This window comes from Peromyscus eremicus, chromosome 15 (assembly GCF_949786415.1).
Source record: "Peromyscus eremicus chromosome 15, PerEre_H2_v1, whole genome shotgun sequence".
In the NCBI taxonomy this organism is placed as follows: Eukaryota; Metazoa; Chordata; class Mammalia; order Rodentia; family Cricetidae; genus Peromyscus; species Peromyscus eremicus.
The window spans coordinates 54669170-54695174 of record NC_081431.1 but is presented as its reverse complement, the minus strand read 5'-3'; the positions used below and the strand labels follow the sequence as shown (position 1 = coordinate 54695174).

The following is a 26005-nucleotide window of genomic DNA, read 5'->3' as shown; positions in this document are numbered from 1 at the left end:
GCCTACTCTTCAAACACCACTGAATGCTCCCAGCTGTAAGGAAACCATGGCATAGAATGGCTACATGGAGCATCCATTCACTAGTTCTAGAAACAATGGAAGGATCCACAGTAATAGGAGAGGAGGAAGGGTCATGCAGGCAGCCTTTCCAAGCTTCATTTAGACACAAACTGGCCACCTGCCGAATCTCAAAAGCAGACGAGTCCTCCCACTAGCCTTCCACCTTATTTACTGCTTCTCCCTCTTTCTAGACACTGGTCCCTCCCAATCATCTCTTGTGCCTCTGATGTCGAGAGACCCTGCTATACTGTCTTCAGAATCCCTAGAGTCCCCCTTCATTTGAAAACTACATTTTCCTTATTATATAGGTAATCTCAGCCACCCACTTAAGAATGGCATTTTCCATTTTAATTATATCAATTGCATGGGATAGACCTTTTAATTAGTGAAGTTATCCAATGGGCCAAGAAGAATTATTTGCTCGTGGCAGAGCAGGTTGGTTTGTGTGGCAAGCAGCGCTCAAAGCATGCTTCTGTTCATGGCTTCTTTCCTTCTCTGTTTTCTATGTCTATGGATCTGCTAAAAAGAACCAGGTCCATTTTGCTCTGCTAGAGTGGTAGGATCAGATGAGGCCGCTCTTTGCCTTGTTTGAAGTGTGTAGACTGCCTGTGGTGTCTTTTAGGCCAAGGGAACAGTATTAGTGTTTCAAAATAATAATTATCTTATGTGTGAACTTGACCTCTATGCTTGATTTATCCTGAAGCAGGCCTCTGTTACATGTCTACCTCGCTGCCAAGCACTCAGGCCACTGAGTGTATGTATATGTAGGACATTATGGAATTATGGCCTGAGAAAGGACACCCTTAAATTTATCCCATATAAAGGGACACCGTGAAGTTATCTAGACTCTGGTTTGGGACAAGAAAGGAGAGAATATGTTGCATTGTTTTAAGAAGAGATAAGAAAAAGGAATCTTGTCTGTATGGGAGATTTGTGTCTGCTTCTCCTTTTTCTCACTCCCTAAATGACAGACAATGGCATTATCATAATAAGTTTTCAGTCCCCTTTATGGATAAGAAATCCTTCATTCCTGACAGCTGTTTATTGGCTCAAGGTCTTACAGATTTACATACATTATTCTTTATTACTAGAGGATGAAGTCTTCACTAAACAATAAGGACAACTGTAGAAATATAGAACATTGTGGTAGCCTCCACCCCTGAACATTATTTCATCTCTGTTAGCACGTCTTTTGTCACATGGTTTGCACCCTAAGGATAACTATAAAACTACTAATTCATCAGCGACAAGTGTTCCACATTGAACTGGTGGCCACAGCTCCTCACACCATTCTTAAAGGGAGGCGACTGTCAGTACTTTTCTTCGTATTTGTGCATGTCTAAAGCACGCGCAAACCTGGTGGGTCAGGCCCGCCCCGAGCAGGCATGAGTGTGGTGAGGTTAGCCTGGCTGCTGAGTGTCTGGGTGTCAGCTCCTCTGGCAGAGGACGTCTGCAAGTTGGGCTGCTGTGAAAGGTGAAGCAGCGGCGTGGTCAATGAAAAACCTGAGGTTAGAAAGCGAGATGGTTAGGTCAATCTCTGCTGCTCCTGGCAGTTTCAACTCTAAGACAACTACATGGAGCAAAATGGCTGTGACATGACCCGATGTATTAAGACCTTGAAGTTTCCTGGGCAGGAAAGTGGCTCCTGAGTTCTTGCTTACAAATTCCTCCCCAAGAAGACCCACATGTCCAGCTTAGTTCTTTGACTTCATGATCCCTGAAAACTTACTGGATGCACCAACAGCTCTACAGACTGAGACTAGGATGAAAGGTGCCTTTACAGACGGAAGAGGAGGAAACTCTAAAGTTCTAAAACATGCTAAAGTGCTGCTTACAAAATCATGAAGAACAGGCGAATGCATAGATGTGTATGACAGCCAAAATAAATATGAAAAAGTGCTTATCACCGTGAAATATTGAAGAAATGTAAAATCAACAGGAAGCATTTTAAACTGCCCTACTGGTAGTTTTAACACATTGGTAACATCCAGCATTTGGAAAACTTATGGAGACAGCCATGCATACATGCTTACACACACATGCTCACAAAGAACCAAATGCCAAGAACCTAGAGTATTGAAAGTCATGGTCAAAATGGTTTATTTAAAACACAAGATTAGAGAGGGTTAATTTTCATTGTGTAATATATAGTAAATATTGGTAAGTGTATATACATATATACAAACATCATTCTATATTTAGTTTAAAAATTCATATGCTGTCTTATAAAATAGTATTCCATACTCCAATGTGATATGACCATGTGAATACTTATTGTAAGGATTTTCAAAACAGGACAATTTTGAATAATGTACACCATTAGAAAAATGAATATTTTCTAAGTATATCAGCAACTAAGAAAAACTTAATTACACCCAAAACTACTGATCAATCATAAGTATAAATTATAAAATTTTCCTCAGCACACTATTGAAATATCACTAGATAGCAATACATACTATTGAAAAGAAAATATGCTCTTCTGCTTGAAAGAATAAGAAATTTTCCAAGCAAATTTCACCATCAAATTGTGGCAAGAAATATTTGATATTACTCATCCTTAATCCCAGTCCATTCCACCATAAGCCTTTCCTGAGCTGGTCTACCTGAAACTTTGTGGTTTTAATGTACTCAAGTAAAATGTGTAAATGAAGAGAGATGCTGCATAGGCATGTTCTGTGTATATGAAATGAGATTAAAAATGGAAAAGCGTGTGTCACCACATGTTCTACCCCACACCATTGGCCTTCGGCCTCATAGTTACATGAGCATCCAACAATCTTCTCTGAGGTGTACATAGGTTCTAAGAGACTGCTCTGCTGGTGGCATGGATAAAGATGAGCTATGAAGTCCTGAGTTTACTAAAAGAATTGCTCCCTTGATGACTTCTTTCCTTCCTAACAGACAGTCACTATCAGCATTATACGTGAAATGTCTGCATTGATGCTGCATACACTTGTTACTTTTTTAGACCAAGAGAAATGGTTCTCTTAAGCAGTAGACTCGCTCAATGTCTTACAAAGTGTGTTTGGAAACCTGTTTGCCTAAGAAAACTGCATCAAGGATGTGATTTCAGAAATGTGTGCTCAACTTCATGTTAGCCGATGATGTCCTGACTGGGCCGGCAAATCTATAGTTGAACAAAAGAGGAACCCAAATCTCTGACATATTCAGGTTGAAGGGAATTGCCACAAGCCTCCCTGGAAAAACAACTCCCACTCACTCTGCGGTTCACTGTAAATACAGCTAAATACAGCGGCATTACCTTACATTCCACTACTAGATTTCACAATTCTGTTTCTCTCTTTGTAAGAATTGAAATAACGCAAATGTCACTGGAAAAATTGTACATCGCAAAACCGAATCCTCAATTCTGAGTAGATTGTTAAAAATGGTTACCTATCTTAGGCATTTCTGATCATATGAACTTGGAACGAAATTAAGAAATGGAAGTATCCCACTTCAGGGCAGCTGCAAGAAAGTTCTGAGGTGGTAAAACTCTGCCAGGGAGAATTGTGCCCTGCTCAGTGCAGCAGCTGGAGCCTATGGGCAGTCCCTTCCCTGGTTTTAGTTTTAGGATCTTACCACACCCCCTTTCCATCTAAAGCATCGTGTCTGCGCTGTTTCCGCTCAGTAACCTCTACAGATGCCTACAGCCACCCGCACTTTATTTACCTGAAGAAAACCGCATGCTTAGAAACAGCTTGCATTCCTTAAAATTTAAAATTTTCATCACCCTAGAAAGTTTTTAAGAGGCAAATTCACCCGCACTATCATTTTGGTTAGGAATGTCCGTGTGGCAACCTTTCATTGTAATAAGAGTACCAATCTTATCCAAGTTTCTGGGGAGACCTGGGTTGAATGGTCACCTGGAAGATAGATGTTCTCTGAGGAGTCATTTTCTCTTTCAGAGATGCTTGAGGGTGTGAATTCAGTGGTGTGAGCAGGTAAAGGGTCACTTTGAGACAGAGGAAGGGCCTTCTCTGTTGTGTCCGGTCCTGTTATATTAATGGGTGATGGAAGAGAACAAACAAGTAAATCGGAACCAAAATACCCATTCATATGCATGTACTAACTTTCCAACCCCATACACAGACACCAAGCTTATGTAATATGTAGTGCATGCTCTCTCTCTCTCTCTCTCTCTCTCTCTCTCTCTCTCTCTCTCTCTCTCTCTCTCACACACACACACACACACACACACACACACACACACACACACACATCACCATATATAGCTATAGATTTTAATTATGGATACATATATAGATAGTCATTATAATTTGAGTTAAAAATAAAAACGAGGAAATGGACTCAAAAGGAACTCCCTTTAGCTCTCTTCCCATTTACTTGTAGGGTAGGTACCCAAAGCATCTTGATTCAGAAGAGTGAAACCCAGTGGTAAGATGTCTAGAGGAAATCTGGAAACACAGATGATAAGCAATAGTGGAGAAGGACAAAGCCAGAAATGAAGCATAGGAAGAGTTACGATTCCAAATGAATAGAAAAAAAGAAAGGAAGGAAGGAAGGAAGGAAGGAAGGAAGGAAGGAAGGAAGGAAGGAAGGAAGGAAGGGGTGAAAAGTCTAGATGGGTCATGCCCGCAACCCCATCTTTCAAAAGGCTGAGGCAGGGGATTGCAAATTCTATGCCAGCTTGAACTTTATAAACAGTTTCTGTCTAAAAAGAAAAATTTGTATATGTGCTGACTCAAAAAAGAAATAAATCAACCAAATGAAAATAAGGGAGAGAGTTATGCGGGTAAAACCTGGGAAACAAAATTCACGAAGAGAAGTAGGAACAACTTGCTTTTATGAAAATACCAAAATGTGTTTGACTTTGTAATCAGAGACATATGGGACTGAAATAAAATTGTTCTACCTCATTGTTTTAAAAGAATGATGTGGCGGGAAGGCGTGAAAGACAAACACATTCAGTAGATGCGGGTACTCATGGAAAGTGCTGTCTGTAGAGGAATTAGTGCAGTGGGGGAAATCTAGCACTTCTCTGTTTCCCTTTATTTAAAATGTATTTCCTTTGTGAAAAAAATAAATGCATCGAATTCTGTTTTTAAAAATATCATATGCTCTTTTGATTTATACGGATTCATTTTTTCCCTAAATATTTCATGGTTAATATGTATTAACCTCTTTGAATAATAAAATGCGCATTTTTTAAATATCAAAACTGAGCCCTACCTCTAATCTTCAGGGTCACGATTCTAACCTAATTGTCTTTCCTCCACTATACATTGAGTAAAAGGAAGAGAGGATTAGATAAAATGAAAAGAGAAAGTGCAGAGCAGAAAGAGGAGTAGGGAGAGAGGAGAGGTGGAAGGAGAGATTTGAAGTCCCATCCACTCATTGTTAACTCACTGTCATCTTTACTGATGACAGTTTGTGATTTGGGGACTATATCAACTCTAGTAATGGAAGGGGTGCCATAGAGAATGCTGCAGCAAGATCTCTTCTCTTCCAGTAAAGCGAATTCAGCCCTTGGTAGATGAAGAAGAGTGTTCAGAAAAGTCACTCTCATGTAGAAGCATTAATGTCTTTTCACACACTGAAGTTCTAGTTTCACAAGTAGAATTTATAATTATAAATTTGCCAATTCCATTTCGTTCCCTAATTCTCACTTTGAACATTCTACACTACAATTATCTTCTCATTGGTTATATTTGAGGGGAGGTACCATTCTCCTTTGCATTATGGGTCACAATTCTAACTTACCTCCACCCCAATCTGCTTATTATGACAGTTAGTGAAGAAATAATGAAACTTTGAACAGGGTAAGGAGTAGACTATGGTCCTATCCTACACCCAGCCCCGTTCTGCAACAAGGTCTCATCTATGTGGCTGAGAGTGACTTAATGTTTTGTAAAGGAAAGTGCAAAATTTCACTGAAGAAGTTGGCATGAACCAACCAGAACCTGCTGTACAGAGAGTGCTTTATGAAACCTCTCTCCCACACAATGAAACTATAAAATTCTATTATTAGACACTGGAAAATAAAAGAATATGCTTCTGTGTTTAGCTCAGGAGTGGGATTTGGTAGTATTTGTGTAGTGTTTTAGCATTCAGAATAAACTTATATTTAATGAAAAATAATTCCAATAAAAATCCAATTTTAGACTATGTCAGATTTGTTCCACTTGAAATGTGCATTTAAATTATTAAAGCAGTCATATTTTATGGTTTCACTTACCTTCTTAAGACACTCTGTCAATCACATGATTAGTCAGGAAACAAATATTTACAGCAACAAGTAAGGAATTCAGTTTCTTTTTAACCACCTACGGGTCAATTCTTCTATGATTTGGGCTTTAATTAATTTTAATGTACTGGTAACATCACCATCACTTAAATTTACTTTTCTCAAAACTCAGAAAATTTTAGAGAAAATAAATCGAATTATAGTAGGAAATTTTTCAAACAATTAATATAAAATATCTTAATATCAGACAGATCTCCAAGCATAACTGGGAGAAGGGCTAACTACTTTTGAAAAATATTATAAAGTTAATGTTTTACCTATAAGAGAACATATATTAAATTCTTAATGTAAACAAATTCTAGATTAAATTAATTTATAAAATATATTGGTCCTTAAATAAATGTGAAATTGTTTTTAGGCTTCCCTCTACTTCCTTAATTCAATTCTTTTTTATTGAAAATAATTTTTATACAATATATTCTGATCACAGTTTCTTCTCCATATTCAAATCTTAACTTATATTGATTTATACAGTTTTTTTAATTTATTTACAATGTTGAATTTTTAAGGGGATTAGAAGCTTGCTATGTCATTTATTGTCAATTTTAAGTAATGTTAAAGGTTAATTAAACACAATAATATTTATATAATTTAAATGTATGTTAAATATTAAAAAATATTTATATAATTAAACTTTATATTAGAAAGAATTATAAGAACATGTGAAAGTCGGGAACCATATAGTATTATTAACTTTCTTTTTCAAACTTACTTCCTTACCAAATAAATCAAAAATTATATCTATATTAAATACATGATGGTTGTAACAAAAATAAAATATTAAAGGTTAAATATTAATTCTTACCATTACTCGGTGTAGTAACTTGCCCTGAAAAAAAATAAAATTAAGTAAATATTTAGAAAGTTTCAGATTTAAAGCATGCATGCAATTATACATCATAGATGCATATTTATTTTCAGCACACTTTGTCTCAATGAATCCAAGTTCTCATTTTACTTTTTTCTGGTAGTGTTTTGCTGTTCCGAAGACAGCTACATGCTGACCTAACGTATTTGATGTGTGGTCCTAAAGGCATAAGAATGTGGGAATGTTCTCACAGTTTGGAGTTAAGTCAGTAGAGTGACGTCTTTAAGGGGCGGTCTAAGGGAAAATTTTTGAACTTTGAATCAATATTTGTAAGACAGAAAATAAACACAAGGCGCAGGTAAGCTAGAGGCAGGAAAAGGCCAAGATTACAGGAAGCACAATATAGTATAATGGAAGTGACATTGGGGGAATAAGTGGGGGACAAGAGCATCCGTGACACTCTTAGGGAGAAGCCCCCAGGACTCTGCACGTCTTCGGAAAAGAGAAGGACGTGACACAGAGGAAGGGGTCACACAGGTGTTTCTACACATTACCAAACTGCTAAAGACAGAGTTTGGACATTTTCATTGAACTAAAAAGGGAAGAAAACTCAAGTGAAAGAGGCAAGTTTGATGTGCTGATGGTTTTATGGGAAATCCTTCAGAAGCATCTGCTTGGAGAGCGCAGGGCTCACGCTGCCCGCGGCTGAAGCACACAGATGGACACTGTGGCTTTGGATATGAAACAGATTCCCAAACAAAAGTCCAAGACAGAAAGCAGGGGTTAAGTGAATGACGAGGAGAGGGCCAGCTAAGATGACGGCGTACTCCCCACAAGAGGAAAGATGTGAACAGAGACTGTTTCGAAAAAGGTTTTCCTGAAACAGTGAGGCAACGAGATCAGATGGGTCTGTCACGAGTTCACACACTTGGTTCAGGGAAGCTGTGTGAGTGAGATGGGAGCCGGGTCCAGTCCACAGTGAAATGAGAGGCTTCGTCACCTTCTTACTAAGTGGCTACCAGAAACAGTAGAAGGTTATTTTCTAAGAAGAAAAGCAACACTCTGAAAAATAAGCGATCTTCAAGAGGAAGAAGGGATTGCCTAGTAATTAAGGTATCTTTCTGTCAAGGGGTTTTTCTTTTTTTAAGTAGAATAAATCTGAGAAATTCTTCTCCCCTCAGAAGTGCTATCAGAGGTGTGTACTTGTTTTATATACATGTGTCTAAGTGTTTATTCATATGTATGTCCAGATAAGTAACTGATAGATGAAACTACATCTGTTTCTTTATGTCTTCTATTTTTCTCCTTATCATCCATACTAAAGTGCTATCATGCATTGCTTATCAGTGGGCATATCTTTTGAGTCACACATCATGAGATGATTTTGCCACTATGCTAATATCATAGAGCATATTCTCATAATTAAAAATGGCTATAATGTCACTGGGTGACAGAATTAAGGTCCATCCATGACTGAGACATTGCTATGTGGCTTATGACTATATTGTTTTGAAAATACATTGTAGACTGAAGTTTCTCAGTCCTGCGTGGTCCCACCTGGGCAGCAGCCATTTTTATAAAATAATCACTTAGAGGCTTGATATTAATTACAGACTGTTTGGTCTATGGCTCAGGCTTAGTGCTAATTAGCTATTACATCTTAAATTAACCTATTTCTATTAATCTATGTATCACCACGTGTCTCGTGGCTTCAACTGTGTTCTATGCCACGTGTCTCATGGCTTTAACTGTTCTATTATATCTTACCGCTCCCCCGCGCCTCCGCAGCTCCTAGTGGCTTCCTTGACCCCACTTTTCTTCTCCCTGTATCTCTGCTTGGATTTCCCACCTGGCTCTTATCCTGCCTTACCATAGGTCAAAGCAGCTTTAGTTATCAACCAATGGGAACAACACATATTCACAGCGTACAGAAAGACCATTCCACCACAACAATTATTTGAAAGACTGTCTCAATTCTTGTCTTGTCAGCTTGTACTTTCTATTCCATCTGATTTTATGACTTTTATGTCCCTCTTAATGGCATTCCTGTCCTCTGATCCATTCTATTAACTTCTTAGAATTATGTTGGTTTGCAATCGAGATAGTAAGAAGAAACAAAGTATTAATACATCAGTAACTAATAGATCACATTTCAAATAAGATGAAAAATAACCTGTGGTCATTGTGAAGAATATAGGATATCAAAAAGTTTAAAATATTCAAGTTGGCTTGAATATATGAAACTATAATGAACAGAATCCTATCCTTCTCTTGTGAATATATATTATTATTAATTATATAATTATATATAATATATATAATTAATATATATATATTAAACTTTTCAATGTCTAAAAATAGCTTGATACACCCATTCTCAATATCAGCATGTGGTTCCTTGGAATTTCATTTCATTTTCTTCACTTAAGTTTAGGAAGTAATTCTTGTTTTGTTGGTTTGCTGTTAGAAGTGAGAGTCAACCATGATAAAGGCATGATTCTCACCCTGAAAAGCCAAGAATTCAAAGGACAATGCATTCAGTAGTCTTCAAAGACATTTAAATAATATATGTACCTTACTTAGACCGATAATTAACAGTTGGCAAGAACTGTATAGTATAATGAAGAACAGAAGAGTGAGAAGCCACTGAGATTGGGTATGTATTATCTATTATGTAACCACCAGTAGAGAAATTCTTAAATGACTTTAAACATAGAGTAAACATGAAGGAGAGTCCAAACCCATCTGGTGACAGTCTTCAGCCAAATGAGCTCATGAGTAGTCATTACAGGCCCTGACAAGGGGTTGAATGTTTGTCTGAAGGTGACCAAAACCACAGGATCAATGAATTTGGAGAAGAAAACAAACAATAACTCTGGTCACAGAGGAAAGAGGAATTTTAGAGTAGGTTGTACTAGTCCATCACTCCTTTTGGAGACCATTCTGCTTCATGGTACTAATTTATTAGCTTGGTGCCCTCAAATGTGTAACACAAAGACAAAGCATTATAAAAGACTATAACCTTACAACTTATCATATGTAGATAATAAAAAGCTAACAATGAATTGCAGGATAGGCACGTTTGTATGTATGGTGGAGTAGTGCATGCATGTGTTCATGTGTGCATAGGGACAGCTGTGGGGGGGGGGGTGGAAGCCAGTAGTCAATGCCAGTTGCTTTCTTTAGTCATTTGCCATCTAAGTTTTGGAGACAGGGTCTCCCACTGAACCTACCAGTCATTGAATCAGCTCCCTACAGAACTTGCTTTCTCTGCCTTTCCAGCACTGGGCTCAAAGGTGAATGCCACAGCACCCAGCTTGTTTATTTATCTGTTTAACATGGCTGCTGTGAATCTGGACTCAAGTCTTTATGCTTGCCCAGGCCAGCATGACTGAGTCATCTCTCCAACCCTGGTACCTTTGTTTTTAACAAAGGCCATCAAGTAACAGAGTGTACTGGCTAGAAATAATTCCTCATGCCACACTCATGGGAAGTGTCTCAAAAAGTAGATTTAATTCAACCTGATCTCCTATAACATTATTTTAGTGAACAATTGGTAACAGGCACAAATAGCCAAAAGTGTCACATCACACTAAGCACTGGAGCTGTGAAATACATTCTGAAGCTTGGTCAGAGGTTAACATCTATGTTTCTGATCTAGCTGTGGTTCGATATTTATTGTCTCACAAATCCCTTCATCTTTAGTAAGATAAAATTTAACATACTTGGAAAACTCCTATTTAAAGATAGATCACATTTTCATTTCTTCTCTGTTAATGTGTACTGTCTTCATAAAGTCTTCTCAATTCGATAGCACATTTTCTTTTATACTCACTTATTACAATGTAATTGCGAAACCTTAGTAAAATACTACCACTTGCCTTTTATTTTTAAAATATTACATACAGACACAGAAACACCCAGACACAGGCATACATATTTAAAACAAAATTCCAGTACTTAAGAACTAGTTTAGAGTCAATGTCAGACCAAAATTACTGTTTGGGTCACAAAATCCTCTCAAGTGGATTTAAGTAAAAGTAGCAGTCTTGTTCGACATGACACACAGAATGAAAAAAATTAACCTGTCAAAAAATTTTTAGAGTAACTCTAAATAAGTTTTTTTAAAATAAGAAACTGCTCCAAAGTATAAACCAAGCACTTTAAGAAACTATGAATGTCCCTCAGCAGTACACCTTCAAAGTATGCATGAATGTTCCCAGGTATTCCCGTGTCAAAAGGAAAACACAAAGCAAAAACAATACAAATCTTAAAGAAGAAATGCAATTAAGTTGCCCTACAGAAACAGCCTAGTTATAAAGCTACTCTCTGAAGGCCATGCATCCCCATGCATGGGCCATTTCAGACCTTTTCCATATAATAACAGCTACCTCTGTGTACAGATCATACAGGCCAGAAGGTAGAAGAAGACTTCACATAATTCTTCATAGGAGCTGTGCTACTAAATATGTACGACAGTTTGAGATATTTCTATCATGTTTCTGGAATTCTTTTTAAACCAACCAAACAATTGCCTATTGTATTGCCTATCCTCGCATTACCAGATTACCATGAAAATTATAAATAGATGCAACCTTCCAGGATCCTTATTGTTATACAGACAGATCTGAAGTGATTGAGTTTGTGGGGCACTTAGTTAGTACATGGCCTTCCCATTGGACTGATTACAGGGTCACAGATTAACCGTCTGGGGCCATGCTGAACAGGTGAGTCAAGGTATCAATTTGATTTGTTTCCTAGTAGATGGCACTTGCCAGCTTCTGTAACCTGAAAGCAAGCGTCTATTGTCAATACATCTGGTAGTAGACATAAAGTCTTTGCATAGCATCTCATGGCCAGTGCTACTAGTAAAATGTGTTAGTAAAAATGACATCATATGTATAGGAATATAATTTGGAAGAAATAAAAATAGCTGAGGAAAAATAGAGTGTAAATTAAAACAGTACAGGTGACAGTTAAGAGAAAAAAAATCACTTTTCTAAAGCTATGAAGTTCACAGGTTTTTTTCTAAAGTCTATAAACCTGCCAAATACATACAATAAAAAACAAACAAACAAACAACCCCCCCCCAGCATTCTATTCAGTGTTTTTTTGTGTTACAGAATGTTTTACTGTTCCTCTTACACAACTTTCCTGCATTTTTTTCTTTCGTAACATTTCAGTAGATGGCACCAGAGCACCAGGAATCTGTAAATCATCCACCTGGTGAGTGTTGCCCCATTATAATCCCGTTGTGAATTACCAGTGGAATTGACTAGATACATTAAACACGTGAGCATGGAGATGAGAGAGCCCTTGATCTTCAAAGCTGTGTTATTCTAACACGTGTATTGTTAACTGGATTTACCTTTCCCAATATGTTTCTTTTACAACTCGAAATGTTTAAATGATTGCAAATCAAAGTTACCTTGAAGTCACACCCCTAAGTCTGCCATCAGAGATTTAAGAAAAGTAGGAATCCATTGGAGTGGAAATGACATTTCAAAGAATATGCTTGGGCTTTAAACAGCACCCATTCCACCACTACCTCCTTTCCAAAACAAAAAAAGAAAGACAGAGAACCCCACAGAATACCATTTGTGAGGGGATTTAAGCCTGTCTGCTGTGAACGGACAGGAGAGTGAAGCAGAATGGATGACATTAACACTTACTCTGAGTACTAGTCTAAAAGGCATTGCAGTGTTTTGAAGATTTGAAATGTGTATCTGCATAACTTCCCTCCATGATTACAAAGGCTATACAAACGTGGGACCAGTAGATAGACACAAAAGCAGAAAGCTAGCTAGAACAGTTTGCATACTTTCTCCTCTTAGCATGACAGGACAATACCGACAGACATCAATAAAAATATCCATATGATACAGACTGGATCATATACCTCAATAAGTGAGGTATATGATCCAGTCTGTAATGACGACTAAGTTAGGACCAAGATTACATAAACTGTGGAATGACAGCATAAGCATGTAATCCCCCAGTTACTCCAGAGGTTACAGCAAGAGTCACGTTCCAAAGCCAGACTAGGCTGCAGATTGAATCCAAGGCCAGCCTGGGCAACGTAGTGAGATTGTGTCTCAGAAAAAAGAAAAGAAAAGAATATAAGAAAGTAAAGTAAAAATAACCAGGGTGAGAGTTCTGGGGCTGTTGCTCAGTGGAAAGTATTTGCCTAGCATGTGAGAACCCCTGGGTTCCATCTCCAGTACTACCAAAAAAAGAAAAAAAAAAAAGAAAAGATTTTAGAAAACTATAGGCAGTAGACTTTCCTGCTTCCAGCCACTCCTCAGTAAGTGAATACTGACAGTAAACAATTCACTGAAATCCTGTTACAGTCACACACCAACATCGCTTTCCCAACAAGCCATGCAAGTCAGCGATTCTTTCCCGTACTTTATAGGGAATTAAACAGAGAACAACAGTGGCTTGCTCACAGTCACATGATGGCATATTAGATTTGAAGGAGTGTGTGTTTAAGAACAACAGTCCTCATTCTTTTTACCAGCTTTATGTCAAAACATTGGGTGTTCGCATTGTACCTTGAGTCTTTTGAGTGAAAGAAAGGCTGCCTATCTCTAGAAGGTAATTCCAGCGATTTATACTCACAGGCCAGAAGACCCCACCGGTGTCTATTGAGATGGAGTCCAGGTGGTGAGAAGGAACACTAAGACCCAGAGAGTGAATGCCTTTCTGATGCCATTCAGTCTCATGAGGGGCTCTGAATTTACAAGTTGAACCAAGGCTCAGAGAATTTCAACATATATTTGTTGGCTTCACTCATTAATGCATCGGACATCAAAGGAATGCAAGACTGATGGACAACAGGGTGAACTGAAGAGCAACTCAGGACAAACAGAAGCAACACAAGGAGCAGGAGAAACTGGAACCAACTCTACCTCACAACCTCAGAACTGGGATGCATTGTGTCTGGGAACAACGAGCAGGAGATGAAAAGAGCAGGCATTCAAAATTAAAACAAGGATTTAAGAGACACTCTCTAAAATATGTTTGTAAGCCACACAATATAATTAATACATCATTCACAAGCGGCAAAATAACTCGTTCAAGTTGATGACAGAGATACAAGAGTCAAGGTTGGGAAATAAGATGGGGACAAAGAGTAGTAATCCTGCTGACTGTAGACTCCATAGTGCAGATAACCATTCAACCCTCGCTTTCACACTATTCTAAAATCATAAATCACAAATAAGGAAAGTGTTAGTATGCGAAACACTATTGAGGACTAAACCAGAAAATGTTTAATGAATGAAGGCACTTTAAAATCAGATGATTCATTGTTTCATTTTTTTCAATACAGTAATCATGTCTACTTCTTCCAAACCCAGAGAATTATCACAAGCTATGTGTGATTATATATGACTATGTGTAACACACGCATAAAACTTTACAAACGTGCTTTTCAACGTTTTGTATTTGTCTAAATGTATCTTGTTATCAATTCCAGTTATGTTAATTAACTAGATAAGCAACAGAAAGTTAGGAAAGACTGGACAGTGGGGCGCAGTGGCACACAGTGAAGCCCTCACAACTGGGAGAGTAAAGCAAGGGAATTGGGGCTCAAGACTATCCTTAGATCATAGCAAACTCCAGACAAGCCTGGACTCCAAGGGACTCTCAATGAACAAAAATAAAATAAATAAATCCAGGAGGCATGAAAGAAAAAAAAACAATGGTTCTCTTTTTATTTTCTTGTCTTATAACGCAAGTCTAAAATTTCAAGGGAAACAACAAAGACGGTCACTTCCTATGTACTAGTGGCAACAACAATGTGTAATAATGGCAACATGAGCATCTTTGAACTGGATGCACATGTTTTAAAATGGCCCATGTTCTAAATGCTGAGAGTCAAGGCAGGAGAATAATGCATTTGAGGCCATCTTGGGCTATGGTGAGACTCTTTCTCAAAAAATCATCATCATCTCGGTGCCTTATTTAACCATCAGCAGAGAAGCCTCCTTCTGTAGCAGACGGGAACAAATGCAGAGACCCACGGGCAGGTGTCAAGCAGAGAGAGACTGGAACACACAGCCCTCAATAGGATGTCTCCATTAATTCCCGCCCCCCTCAGAGCTCAGGGAACCCCAAAGAAATGGAGGTGGAAAGAGTACAAGAGCCAGAGGGGATGGAGCACACCAGGGAACAAGGCCCTCTCCATCAACTGAGCAGAGCTCATATGAGCTCACAGAGACTGAAGCAGCAAACACAAGGCCTGCACAGGTCTGCACCAGTTTCTCGGCCTATACATTATAGCTTCCAGTTCAGCGTTTTCATGAGACTCTTGAGTGTGGGAGAGTGTGTTTGAGTGTGGGAAAGACTGGGTTTCTGATTCTCGTGCCTTCTTTTGGACTCTTTTCCTTCTGTTGGTTTTCCTTGTCCAACTTCGATGTGATGCCTTTTGTTTTATCCTGTATTTTATCTTGTCATGTTTGGTTGTTATCTCTTAGAAGACAGAAAGGGAGTGGATCTGGATGGGAAGGGAGGTGGGGAGGAACTGGGAGGAGTAGAGGAAGAGGAAGAGGAAACTGTAATCAGGATATACTGTATGAGAAAAGAATCTATTTTTATAAAAGGGAAAACATTTTTTAAAAAAATCATCATTGTCACCATCTCCCCAAAGTGTCCATCATTCCTCTGACATTCTCCAGGATACCCAACAGTAGGAGCACAGCAGAACTGTGGAGAACACAGCTTAAGATGTTTTAGATAGTAACAATTATCTATATCTGTGCATGTGTATGTGCTTCTACATAATCAGTATTGTAATCCTGACTGATTTAAAATGAGAGTCCTGTGTGTGTGTTATCAGCTGACTGAGGACCATGTTGACAATACCAACTCTGTGCAGAAATGCTGATGTAGAAAGCTGCAGTGTGACCCATGTCCTTGTTATTTTCTTAAGCTGTGGTGAAGACCGGGGTGGAGAAGTAGAGGAAGAATTGCTAGTGGCAATATTCCCCACCCACACACTTGTCTAAAACAGTTCCCATGATAGGCTTATTTTCAGACTTAGAATGTCTATTTTAGTCTCATGTAGCTATCTGTTTTCCATTATTTAAATCCAGGAGTATATACCTGACGTAGAGAATATGTGCCAGGCAGCAAATATTATTTAATTATACTAACTAACATTTTAGTGTGTATGTTTCTGTAACTCTTTGCTTCCTCTGAAATAGACTAAGATCATAGTCAAAGAATTATACAGATTTACCAAAATGTACTGGCACCAGTGGTAAAATTGTTTTATTGTTTTCAGTGGCAGGAATAATAGTCACTATTTAATAAGCAGATACTGGATGTATGGCACTATACTGAATGGTGTTAAATTATACTTTATATAACACTATAGGAATTCTCTAAAATAGATAGCATTGTCCTCTTTCTTAGATAGAGCTAAAAATCATAAATAAATGTATACAAAGTTAAAGCACTTAAGATAGTAACATTTAGACTTAGCTGCAAATCAACTGCAAATATATATGCACCCAGGCTTATTCAACCACACTGTGATATAAGAAAAAAATATTTTATATTAAATTCAATATTTGTGCTGATCAGCTATGAGGGAATCAACAATGATCAAAATACCTTGTATGTATCATCAAAATAGGATCCAGAGTATGACATGTTAAAACATATTAGTGTTTTCTTTCATTTTGTTTTGTTTTGTTTGAGACAAGGTCTAGTGAAATAGCTGAAGCTCCTTTGAAACTAACAATATAGCCTGAGCTGCTCTCCAACTTACAACACTCCTACCACAGTCTCCCGAGTTCTGAAGTTATAATCATGTACTTCCACACCCAACGAAATGTATCGTTGAAAATGAAACTGTTAGCAAAGCACTTTAAAAATGATACGTATCCACAACGCAACTATATTCACCTATAAAGAAGAGTAAGTCACAGCATTCACAGGAAAATGGATCAAATTAGAGATCATGTTCAATGAAATAAGCCAGCCTTGAAAAGATAATTATCACATATTTTCTTCTTATGTGGAGTTGTATCTTTGTGTGAGAGAGAGACAGACAGACAGACAGACAGACAGAGAGACAGAGAGACAGAGAGAGAGCATAACATATAAATGGCATAAAAATGGAAAGTGGACATTGAGATGGAAGAAAGAAGTCTGAAAGAGGGGAAGAGAGACCATAAAAGGCTAACGGACTATATAAGGCAGTGGTTCTCCACCTCCTAATGCTGTAACTGTATTAAAATACAGTTCCTCATGTTGTGATGATCCCAAACAATCAATGATTTTCCTTGCTACTTCATAACTAACTTTGTTACTGCTGTGAATGGCAATGTAAATATCTGTTTTCTGATGTCCTAGGTGACTGCTGTGAAAGGGTTATTCAACCCCTCCCCCAAAGGGGTCATGACCCACAGGTTGAGAACTACTGATATAAGATCTGAAAGCAGAAGGAAAGGCTATTGGGGGAGGAAAGAGACCCACAAGAAGAGGAAAGGGGGACCAGGGCGGCACTGTGCGAGAAAGATTGACTATAATGATGCATATGTATAAAAATGCCCCCAATGAAACCCATTACTTTGAATGCTAACTAAAAAAATCAATTAAAATGCAAATTGTCAGATGGTGATAGTGAAAAAGGAAAATTCTCATTATTTAGGGGAAAAAGAAGCAGCCTGAGACAAACTAGAGCGAGAACAGAAGCTTGTCTGCCCTTTTATCCAAATCGTTAAAGAAATAAAAATAGGAAAATAAGTTTAAAGATGTCTTCTTATTAGTATTTCCATGATTTAAAACAAAAAAAAAAAAAATAAAAACAACAACAAAAGATTGTGCCATAACTTTAGCAGCTTGTAAGCCATGGGTTAAGGTACTGCATGGTGAGCAGGGTGAGCATGCCTGAAGCTCTTCTCACGGTAGAATCCATGTATCTTTCTTAACACCGGGAGGGTGTGTGTGTGTGTGTGTGTGTGTGTGTGTGTGTGTGTGTGTGCGCGCGTTAGTCCAAATAAGAAATAAAAAGAAAATGAGCACTACATTGTGGGAAGTCCACCAAACTGTTTTCCATCTCATGAACAGCATCAAATGTCTCCCAAGGCTGCACCAAGTCCCCCAACCTCCTCAAAGCTGTGCATAATCAAAGCCAAGGTTGATGAATGCCCAACTAATTTTTTCTTATTTCTCAGTCATGAACATGCTGAACAGAAACACTTGGCTTACTTTCAAAATCATTAAAGAGCAGGCATAATGGGAAAAGTAGCAGAGAGGCAGCTTTCAAGCAGGAGAGGATTTCAGTGTGCTGCTCTCGCCATGCTGCTGTTTGCAAGAGCTAAAGGCTCACAGCAGTGTCTTTGCTGCCCTTGTGGTTTCTCCTCCTCGCACACTTCTGTTTTTCTCATTCTAAGTCTTTAGAGGAAAGGAAGAGGCGCAGCTCATGCGGTTAAGCACACAAGAGCTTCCAAATGGTGCAACCGGTTGCCATGGCACCAGCATAATCAGCTCTATCTCGGGGTAAAAACCGCAACTTCTCTAGTTCACGGTGAAGCTGCCCGGTTGTACACTTAACTGCTACAAAATACTGAATTTCAGGTTGACTCGGCTTTGCTTTAGTAAAATCATATTTCAACGATGAAGCTAAGTTTGTGTAACGACTGGTTTGATTTTAGAAGCACTTCACTTTGCAAGGCACTCACAAAAGATATTTTAATGTTAAAAAAAAAACATTAAATCCCATTCGGTATTTAAAAATATAAGCACTCACCCTCTCTTGGGTCAGCATTTACATTTCACTAAGGATTTGCATAATGAAACTTGGAGTGAACAGACTACAATGGGAAAGGTCTAATCGAAACTAGAACATGTTCCTTTCCATCCAAGATTATGAAACTATCAAAGGATTTTCCATATTTGTGAAGAATCCTCTATTATCATATATAAAAATAATGCCCACCTTTAAGAAATACCATATTGCAGTCTTTGCAATTCAATGAGCTGATGTACTTAAGTTGGATGACTTCCTTAATATTATATATGACAGTATCATGAAAGCAAGGCCTGAAAGACAGATGTGTGCTTGGGTTATTGCTCTGCCTGGCCACATTAACTGATGCCCATTTGTCCCATGTGGAAACATTTTTCCATGTTGAGGATTTTTACCAATGGTTTTTCATTTCAGTGGTTCTCAACCTGTGGGTTGCAGCCCCCATGGAGCTTATTTAGCAGATACCCTGGATATCAGATTTTTATATTACAGTTATGAAGTAGCAACAGAATAATTTTATGGTGGCCACCACAATGTGAAGAACTGTATTAAAAGGTCACAACATTAGGAAGATTGAGAATCACTGATCTAAGTGTTAGAGGAAGTTTCCTACCTCGGACTAGGGCTGTAATTCAGTTAGACTAGCCCTTGCCTAACATCCATGAATCCCCAGCAGTACCATAAACAGGTGTGGTGGCTTCTACCTGTAACCCTAGTAATTAGGAAGTGGAAACAAGAGACTCGGAAGTTGAAGGACATCCTCATACTTGGCTACACAGAGAATTCAAGGTCAGCCTTGGCTAAAGAGACGCTGGAAAAATCAACAAGCCCCAAATCCCCAAATGGATCCAGTTTTCCTCCTCTGGTCTCCTACCCACAGTCCCAGACCTCCAATTTTCAGACTTTCTTTTTATTTATTCATTTTGTTTCAGACAGGATCTTATATAGCCCAAGCTTCCCTTAAACTCTTTGCTTAGCCAAGGATAACCTTTAATTTATGATCCGCCCCCCTCACTCCACTTGCTAGCAGTACTGGCATGCACTACCATGCTGGGCTCATGTGATGCCGGGGATCGAACTGAGGGCTTTAGGCATGCTAGGCAAGCACTCTATCAACTGAGCTACATTCCCAGGCCTGCAAGTCATTCTCGATGGTCAAAAAACTTTCTCTTTTACTAGTTTTGTAAGCTACTTAAAGATAGGCTTGTAGAGCAGTAGCTCTCAACCTGTGGGTCACAACTTTTTGGGGTCAAATGACCCTTTCACGGGAGTTGCCTAAGACCATTGGATAACACAGAAATTTTACCTTACAATTCATAACAGTAGCAAAATTGCAAGTTTTGAAGTAGCAACAAAAATACAGTTGGGGTCACCACAACATGAGGAATTGTATTAAAGGGTCACAGCATTCAGAAGGTTGAGAACCACGGCTCTATTTGATGAATGGTGCTGCTCATGGTTTATTAAATGAGAAAGAAAGACATGGATGGCTTAAATAAATTGCTTCCTAATCGAGTAAGCAACAGCACCAAACTTCAATTCCAGGCCAGCCAGAATCCAAAGAGTCCGATTTCCTCAAAACTCCATAATGCTTTCACTTAGTAGTAGAGGGTTCTGAAAATCCATTCCCTGCCCTTTTCCTTGTTTGGAGCAAAGATCTTGGACGCTGGACTCCTGAGGGCTGCTACTTCCTTCTCTGTCTCTGTCTTTCCCTAGGTCAGGCATCTTCCCATCCAATCCACAGCCTTTATGTGCATTTCTTAACCGTCAACTTCTCCAGCTCTCCCCAAGCACACTGTAGTATCCACCCAACTCTAAATTGTCCTGATATGCACCTTTCCTATTAAAACATTTTAGTAGCAAATTCTGCACTCTTTGTTACTTCTATCAATTCATCTTCAGTTACAGGAAGGTTATAGTATCTACTTGTGGGGCTGCTCTGACTCATTGCTGGGAAGTCATTTGAGATCCTTCCACAAGTAGGAACTCAATAAACCTTAGTAATTGTTCTTACTGACATTATTGTTATCTTGCAGCATTTTGACATCAGCAAATGTGCCTCTGAAAGAATCTGGTAAAACCAGCATTCTTTATGTCCCACAGAGTGTCTGGTCTCTGAAAGGAAAACAGTAAATAGTTCTGATGGAGCTTTAGGTTTGTAACTTTGGTCCTGTAGCACTAAAATTGCAGCAATAGTGTGTTGAAACACACTGTGAGAAAATGCATGTGTGGGTTTTCATTTCATCAGATACTACTGTGTTCCCTGTTGACATTTTCATGCACTTCTGAATTTCCATACATATCTACCCTTACATTCATGTAACGGAGAACAAAATGCAAACTGATAACCCCAAAATATCAATACATGTGTTGAGGAATAAACTGGACTTTGTATTGTGTGCAATTAACTTGATTCTGAACCCCAACTGAGCCAATCAGAATCTTCTTCAGGTTTTAAAAACCAAGCAATCTCAATCTTGGGCTACTGGATACGTGTACACAGGAAATGAAATCACTATGCTTAATAGACATCTCAGCATCCATGTTCATTTCAGCTCTACAGATAGTAGCCAGGAAATGGAAACCTAAGTGCCCATGAACACATGCCATAATACAGAAAATGAGTTACACTGTGGAAGAATACTATTCAGTCACAAACAAGATGGAATCCTGCATGTGAAAGCATGGATGAAGTCAGAGGGTATGGTTAGGTGAAATTAACTAGGAATGATAATAATTTTACCCATGTGGAAACAAAAAAACTTGAGACATAAACACAGTGAAGGGTATGACTCTCAGAGTTCAGTGAGGAGATTGAGAAGGAGAAGGGAGATGCTTCACAATTATACAAAGCCACAGATAAACAGGGTGACTTGGGAAATGGTACATATTTCAAGTGAACTAGAAAAGACTTTTGAATATTCTAAATGAGTGAGGTAATAAATACATTAATTACCCTGACTTCATCAATGCTATATAATATATGCATCAAATGATCACACTATGCACGTAAATTTGTACAAACATTATTAATTAAAAATAAAGTAAGTAATATTGTGAGCTTTTGTCCACAGACCTAAAATCATAGTATCAAGTACAGATGTGGATTGCTATGATTATTTAAACAACCCTAGAAGAGGATTTTGTGTTACAAAGGAGAGAGGCATGAATGGTTGCTTATCACAGTTCATTCCTATGATCATCAAACAAAATTTCATGTTGTCCTTATGAACTAGGCATCTAAAGTGGTTACAATCTTGAATAAGAGTTCTGCAAGATACTTCTTCTAATTTTTTCAATATAATTTCCTCATACTGAACAAAAACACTGAGTGATATTCCCACATAACAGTACACATTGTACCCTGTAGCCTGAACACACTTGTCAACATTCAGTGTTGTATGTTATCACATGCCTTCAGTATGTCCCCCTCATTTCATGGAAGGCTTAAAAGAGATGTTATCAAAGATGACACTTATGAGTGACAATAAAGGTATCAGCCCAGCAAGCCACCTAGTTTTCAAGTAACCAGTCACACGCAGGACTATCTCTGTGCAATGGGGTCTGCTATCCTCAGGGAGGCATTTCTGAATCCCAGGCCCCTGGATGTTCTCAGAGCAATGCCAGGCCAGCCAGGCTCTGAGACTATTTCCTAGAGGTCACCAGGGAACTCCCTCACCCACATGCATCAGTCACCGGTTTCTTTTGTTGGACAACCGTCCAACAAAGTTTTCACAACTTTGAGTGGAAAAAGTGAAGGCCTCTTTGTAGGTTCATGTTTACTTGACTAATCATCCTTCTGATTGGCTGAGGCATTTTCAAATGTCAAAGTACACTCAATGTTTATGGTGAACCTATCATAAGAGAGCTACGCTAAAACCTCAGAAGTGTGGCTCCTTTTGGCCTCCTGGTGCCCAGCATCAGCTGTCCCCATCCATGCTTGGATGGACAAGATCATGGCAACTGCTTGTCCTACATGGTGACTTGAGGGTAAACTAAGCAAAATTGCTCTTACTCGGTCTATTTTGATTCATGTCTTTCCTTTACTGACTTTTCACCACAGTGTTCACACCTGAACCCCAAATCACATCAGTAGCCTTGGTTTCAGGGGCCACTAGGGAGAAGTGGTATTCTTGTTGCTGTTCTCAGAAACAATGCTCCCAGCCTCCTCTATGTGCCCTTTCCCATGACATCAGCAATGTCCACAGAAACTCCCCCACCCATTACAGTACTTGGCTACTAGTTTACTAAAGATGTCATTAAGAAAAAGAAAGGACTTTACCTTTCTTTAGAAATAATGTAACCTATGGGTGAAAACACATCCTTTGACCATGCTGGTGGAATGTTTCTGGGCTGAAGCACAAGGGAGGCTGAGTGAAGAGGAGGAACGTGTGTGAGACAGTCTGCGCTACATACTGAAGAGTGAGAGCCTGTTTCAGAAGCAAAATGAAAGGCAGGACAAATGAGGAGAAGGAAGAAAGAAACTGGGATTCTGTTTGAATTATCATCTTACTAATGTGCTCTCATTCATGTAACTTACTGACATGGAAAGACAACTATGTGTGGCATACAACAAGAGAAATTCAGTTCTTTGCAAAGTCTGTCATCTCATGACATAAAACAAAGAAACTCAGTAGAGGACTTTTATGGAGACTTTTACATAGAACTCGTGGATTTTTTTTCACACCATTTTGTCTCATGATAATCTAACGAGATTATTCCCAGTGAGGAGAGAATCAGGCTGAAAAAAGCTAGTTTCTTCTTGTTAATTACAGTTGACAAATGCATATGCTTTTCAACAGAATAGATGTTTTATGTTGGTCACTAAATAAAGGCGGGTTTGCAAGGTAGAACTGGAGTTTACTATTTCATAAGGTGTCTGGGACTGAGAAATACTTTAGAAATGTCATGGATGATTGAAATATTATATTTGATCTTTAATCACTGAAATGTGGGCTTCTAATCACAGAAATACTTTAGTTACAACATGAAATTCAGGTTATTTGGCTGCTGATGACTTCGATTGAGTTAATATCGATCTTGAAAGTGTAGTGGGAAGTTTACCTTATTACATAGGGTACATTTTGTGAGTTAAAGACAGAAAGTTTAATGTAGCCACCTGGAGAACACATCATCATATCGGCATTAATGGCTGTCAACTGTTGATTAGCATCACCCATTGAATTCATGTATTTATATTATTTGAATTATTATGATAAATCTATCATCTTAATTATGTATTAATGTTCATTGTTTCTATAATCAATTTATTTGAAGCCATATTTTATCTGTGTACTTTTTAATAAAGTGCTTCATGTGACAGGGACTGAAAAACAGAGTAACCTTATATGTTTGCCTCTAGAGCAAGCACTGTGTATACAATATCCACGGTTTGAAGATGCTTACATAGAAGTGGCCACATTTTACTGAACTGCAATGGCTGTTCTACTGCATATATACATTGCAAAGACCAGTACCACCTTCAAAAACATAGAGGACAAATGGTGGAATTAAGTCAGTGTGCAGTGGGATTGTATGGAGGTTCCCGACTACAGTAGAAATAGAGGCAGTAAAGATGGGAATTTGAAAAGATCTACTGTCTATTGATCTATCTGAATGTTAACATGTGGTAGTATTCTGCTGAAGTGTTCTAGTGTTACACTCAGATGAATACACTGGCACCACACCACTCTCTGCAAGTTCTGCTACTAAATTACCAAGTTTCTAGTGCTCCTCCTATCCCTCCCAACCTGTTACTATTTCAAAGTTACTGTTCTGTAACAGATGTCCTGTGAGATCGTGGGCTGTTTAAATGACAATGAGCTGGAACACTTAAGGTTCAGTCCAGACTCTATCTCTTAGCACTGTTTGGACTAGATCCTACCAGTATGTTTTCTTTTTTATCTGAGCACTTGGGCAGGTGAAGAAAGTCTTTCTTGCCATGGTGTGGTGAGCATCAAAGATAGATTTTGTAGAGAATTAGCCACCACTTTGCCCCTCCAGGGTGATAGATAGCGATTATTATGGCCAGGAAGGCAAACCGAAAGCAGGAAATGATCACTTACAGAAAGGATGTCACACACATCAGTTGAAAAGTTGTTTTAGAAAAAAATCTGTACTTACTAATACTTGTGGGAGCAAACTGCAGTAAACATTCAACTACTTTTATTGCATGATGTGGGATGTGGACGATTTACTATGCTCACGAAAACTGTGGTACACATTCAACTATATTCATTGCAAGGTGTGGAACATGGATGACTCCCTGTGCTCGTGGGGCAGTACTGCAGAAAGTATAGATGTCCGAGCTTCAGGATGGTTGTGAACATTCAGCAATATGTTCTTAATGGGAAATTATGCAATCCTAAAAAGCATGTTAGATTTGATAACAAAATTATCTTGAAATTAATTTCAATTAGCATCCACGTTCAAGAAAGAACTTAAACATTCAAATTACACATCATATAACCCAGATTCAAGAATATTGTGCACATCTACTGGGAACTCAAAGGTTTGAGGTTAAGAAAAAACAGAACCTCCATCACCAATCAGGGAAGCCCATGGGAAGTGTGATTATCACATACAACATGGAGTCCTGCATTGGATGCTGTAGTAGAAAAAGGGCACTCAGTTTAAAAAAAAAAACATGGGATTCAAACAAAAGCTATAATTTAGCTAGCAGTATTGTACTACTGACTGCTATTTCTAACAAATGTGCATTTTGTCAAATATTACTATCAGCAGAGGCTAAGCAGACAGTACACGGGGATCCATACTTTCTCTGAAATGCTTCTCTAATCTAAAGTTATTTCCAAATTATAGGTTTATTTTTTTAAAAAAAAACTCTTTGTTTACACTTCAAAGAAATCTAAAACAACTTATTTTTCATCTTTTGAACTAGTGTTTTTTGAAACTGGGAATTTCCAGAAGAACATTAGGGAAGTACTTATAACCATGACCCATCATTACAATAGCCAGGGGTCTGGTGGAGATCAGGACTGCAGAAGAAACCATGTCACCTACCAACATTTCAGGAATATGAAAACCTCATGACTAAAGCATGATAATGCTACCTCTTCTGTCCTCCACACTCAAGACTGCT

The 26005-nt window shown here is 38.4% G+C and overlaps 1 protein-coding gene across 1 annotated transcript in view; it reads right to left on the bottom strand.

Moving 5' to 3' along the window:
* Positions 1 to 26005, bottom strand: part of Ptprc (protein tyrosine phosphatase receptor type C) — a 107693-nt gene that overhangs the window by 54041 nt on the left and 27647 nt on the right. Inside the window, exon 3 of the mRNA XM_059280709.1 lies at positions 7137 to 7160. Within this exon, the coding sequence (XP_059136692.1) occupies positions 7137 to 7160 (24 nt within the window). The remainder of the gene's footprint in view (positions 1 to 7136; positions 7161 to 26005) is intronic.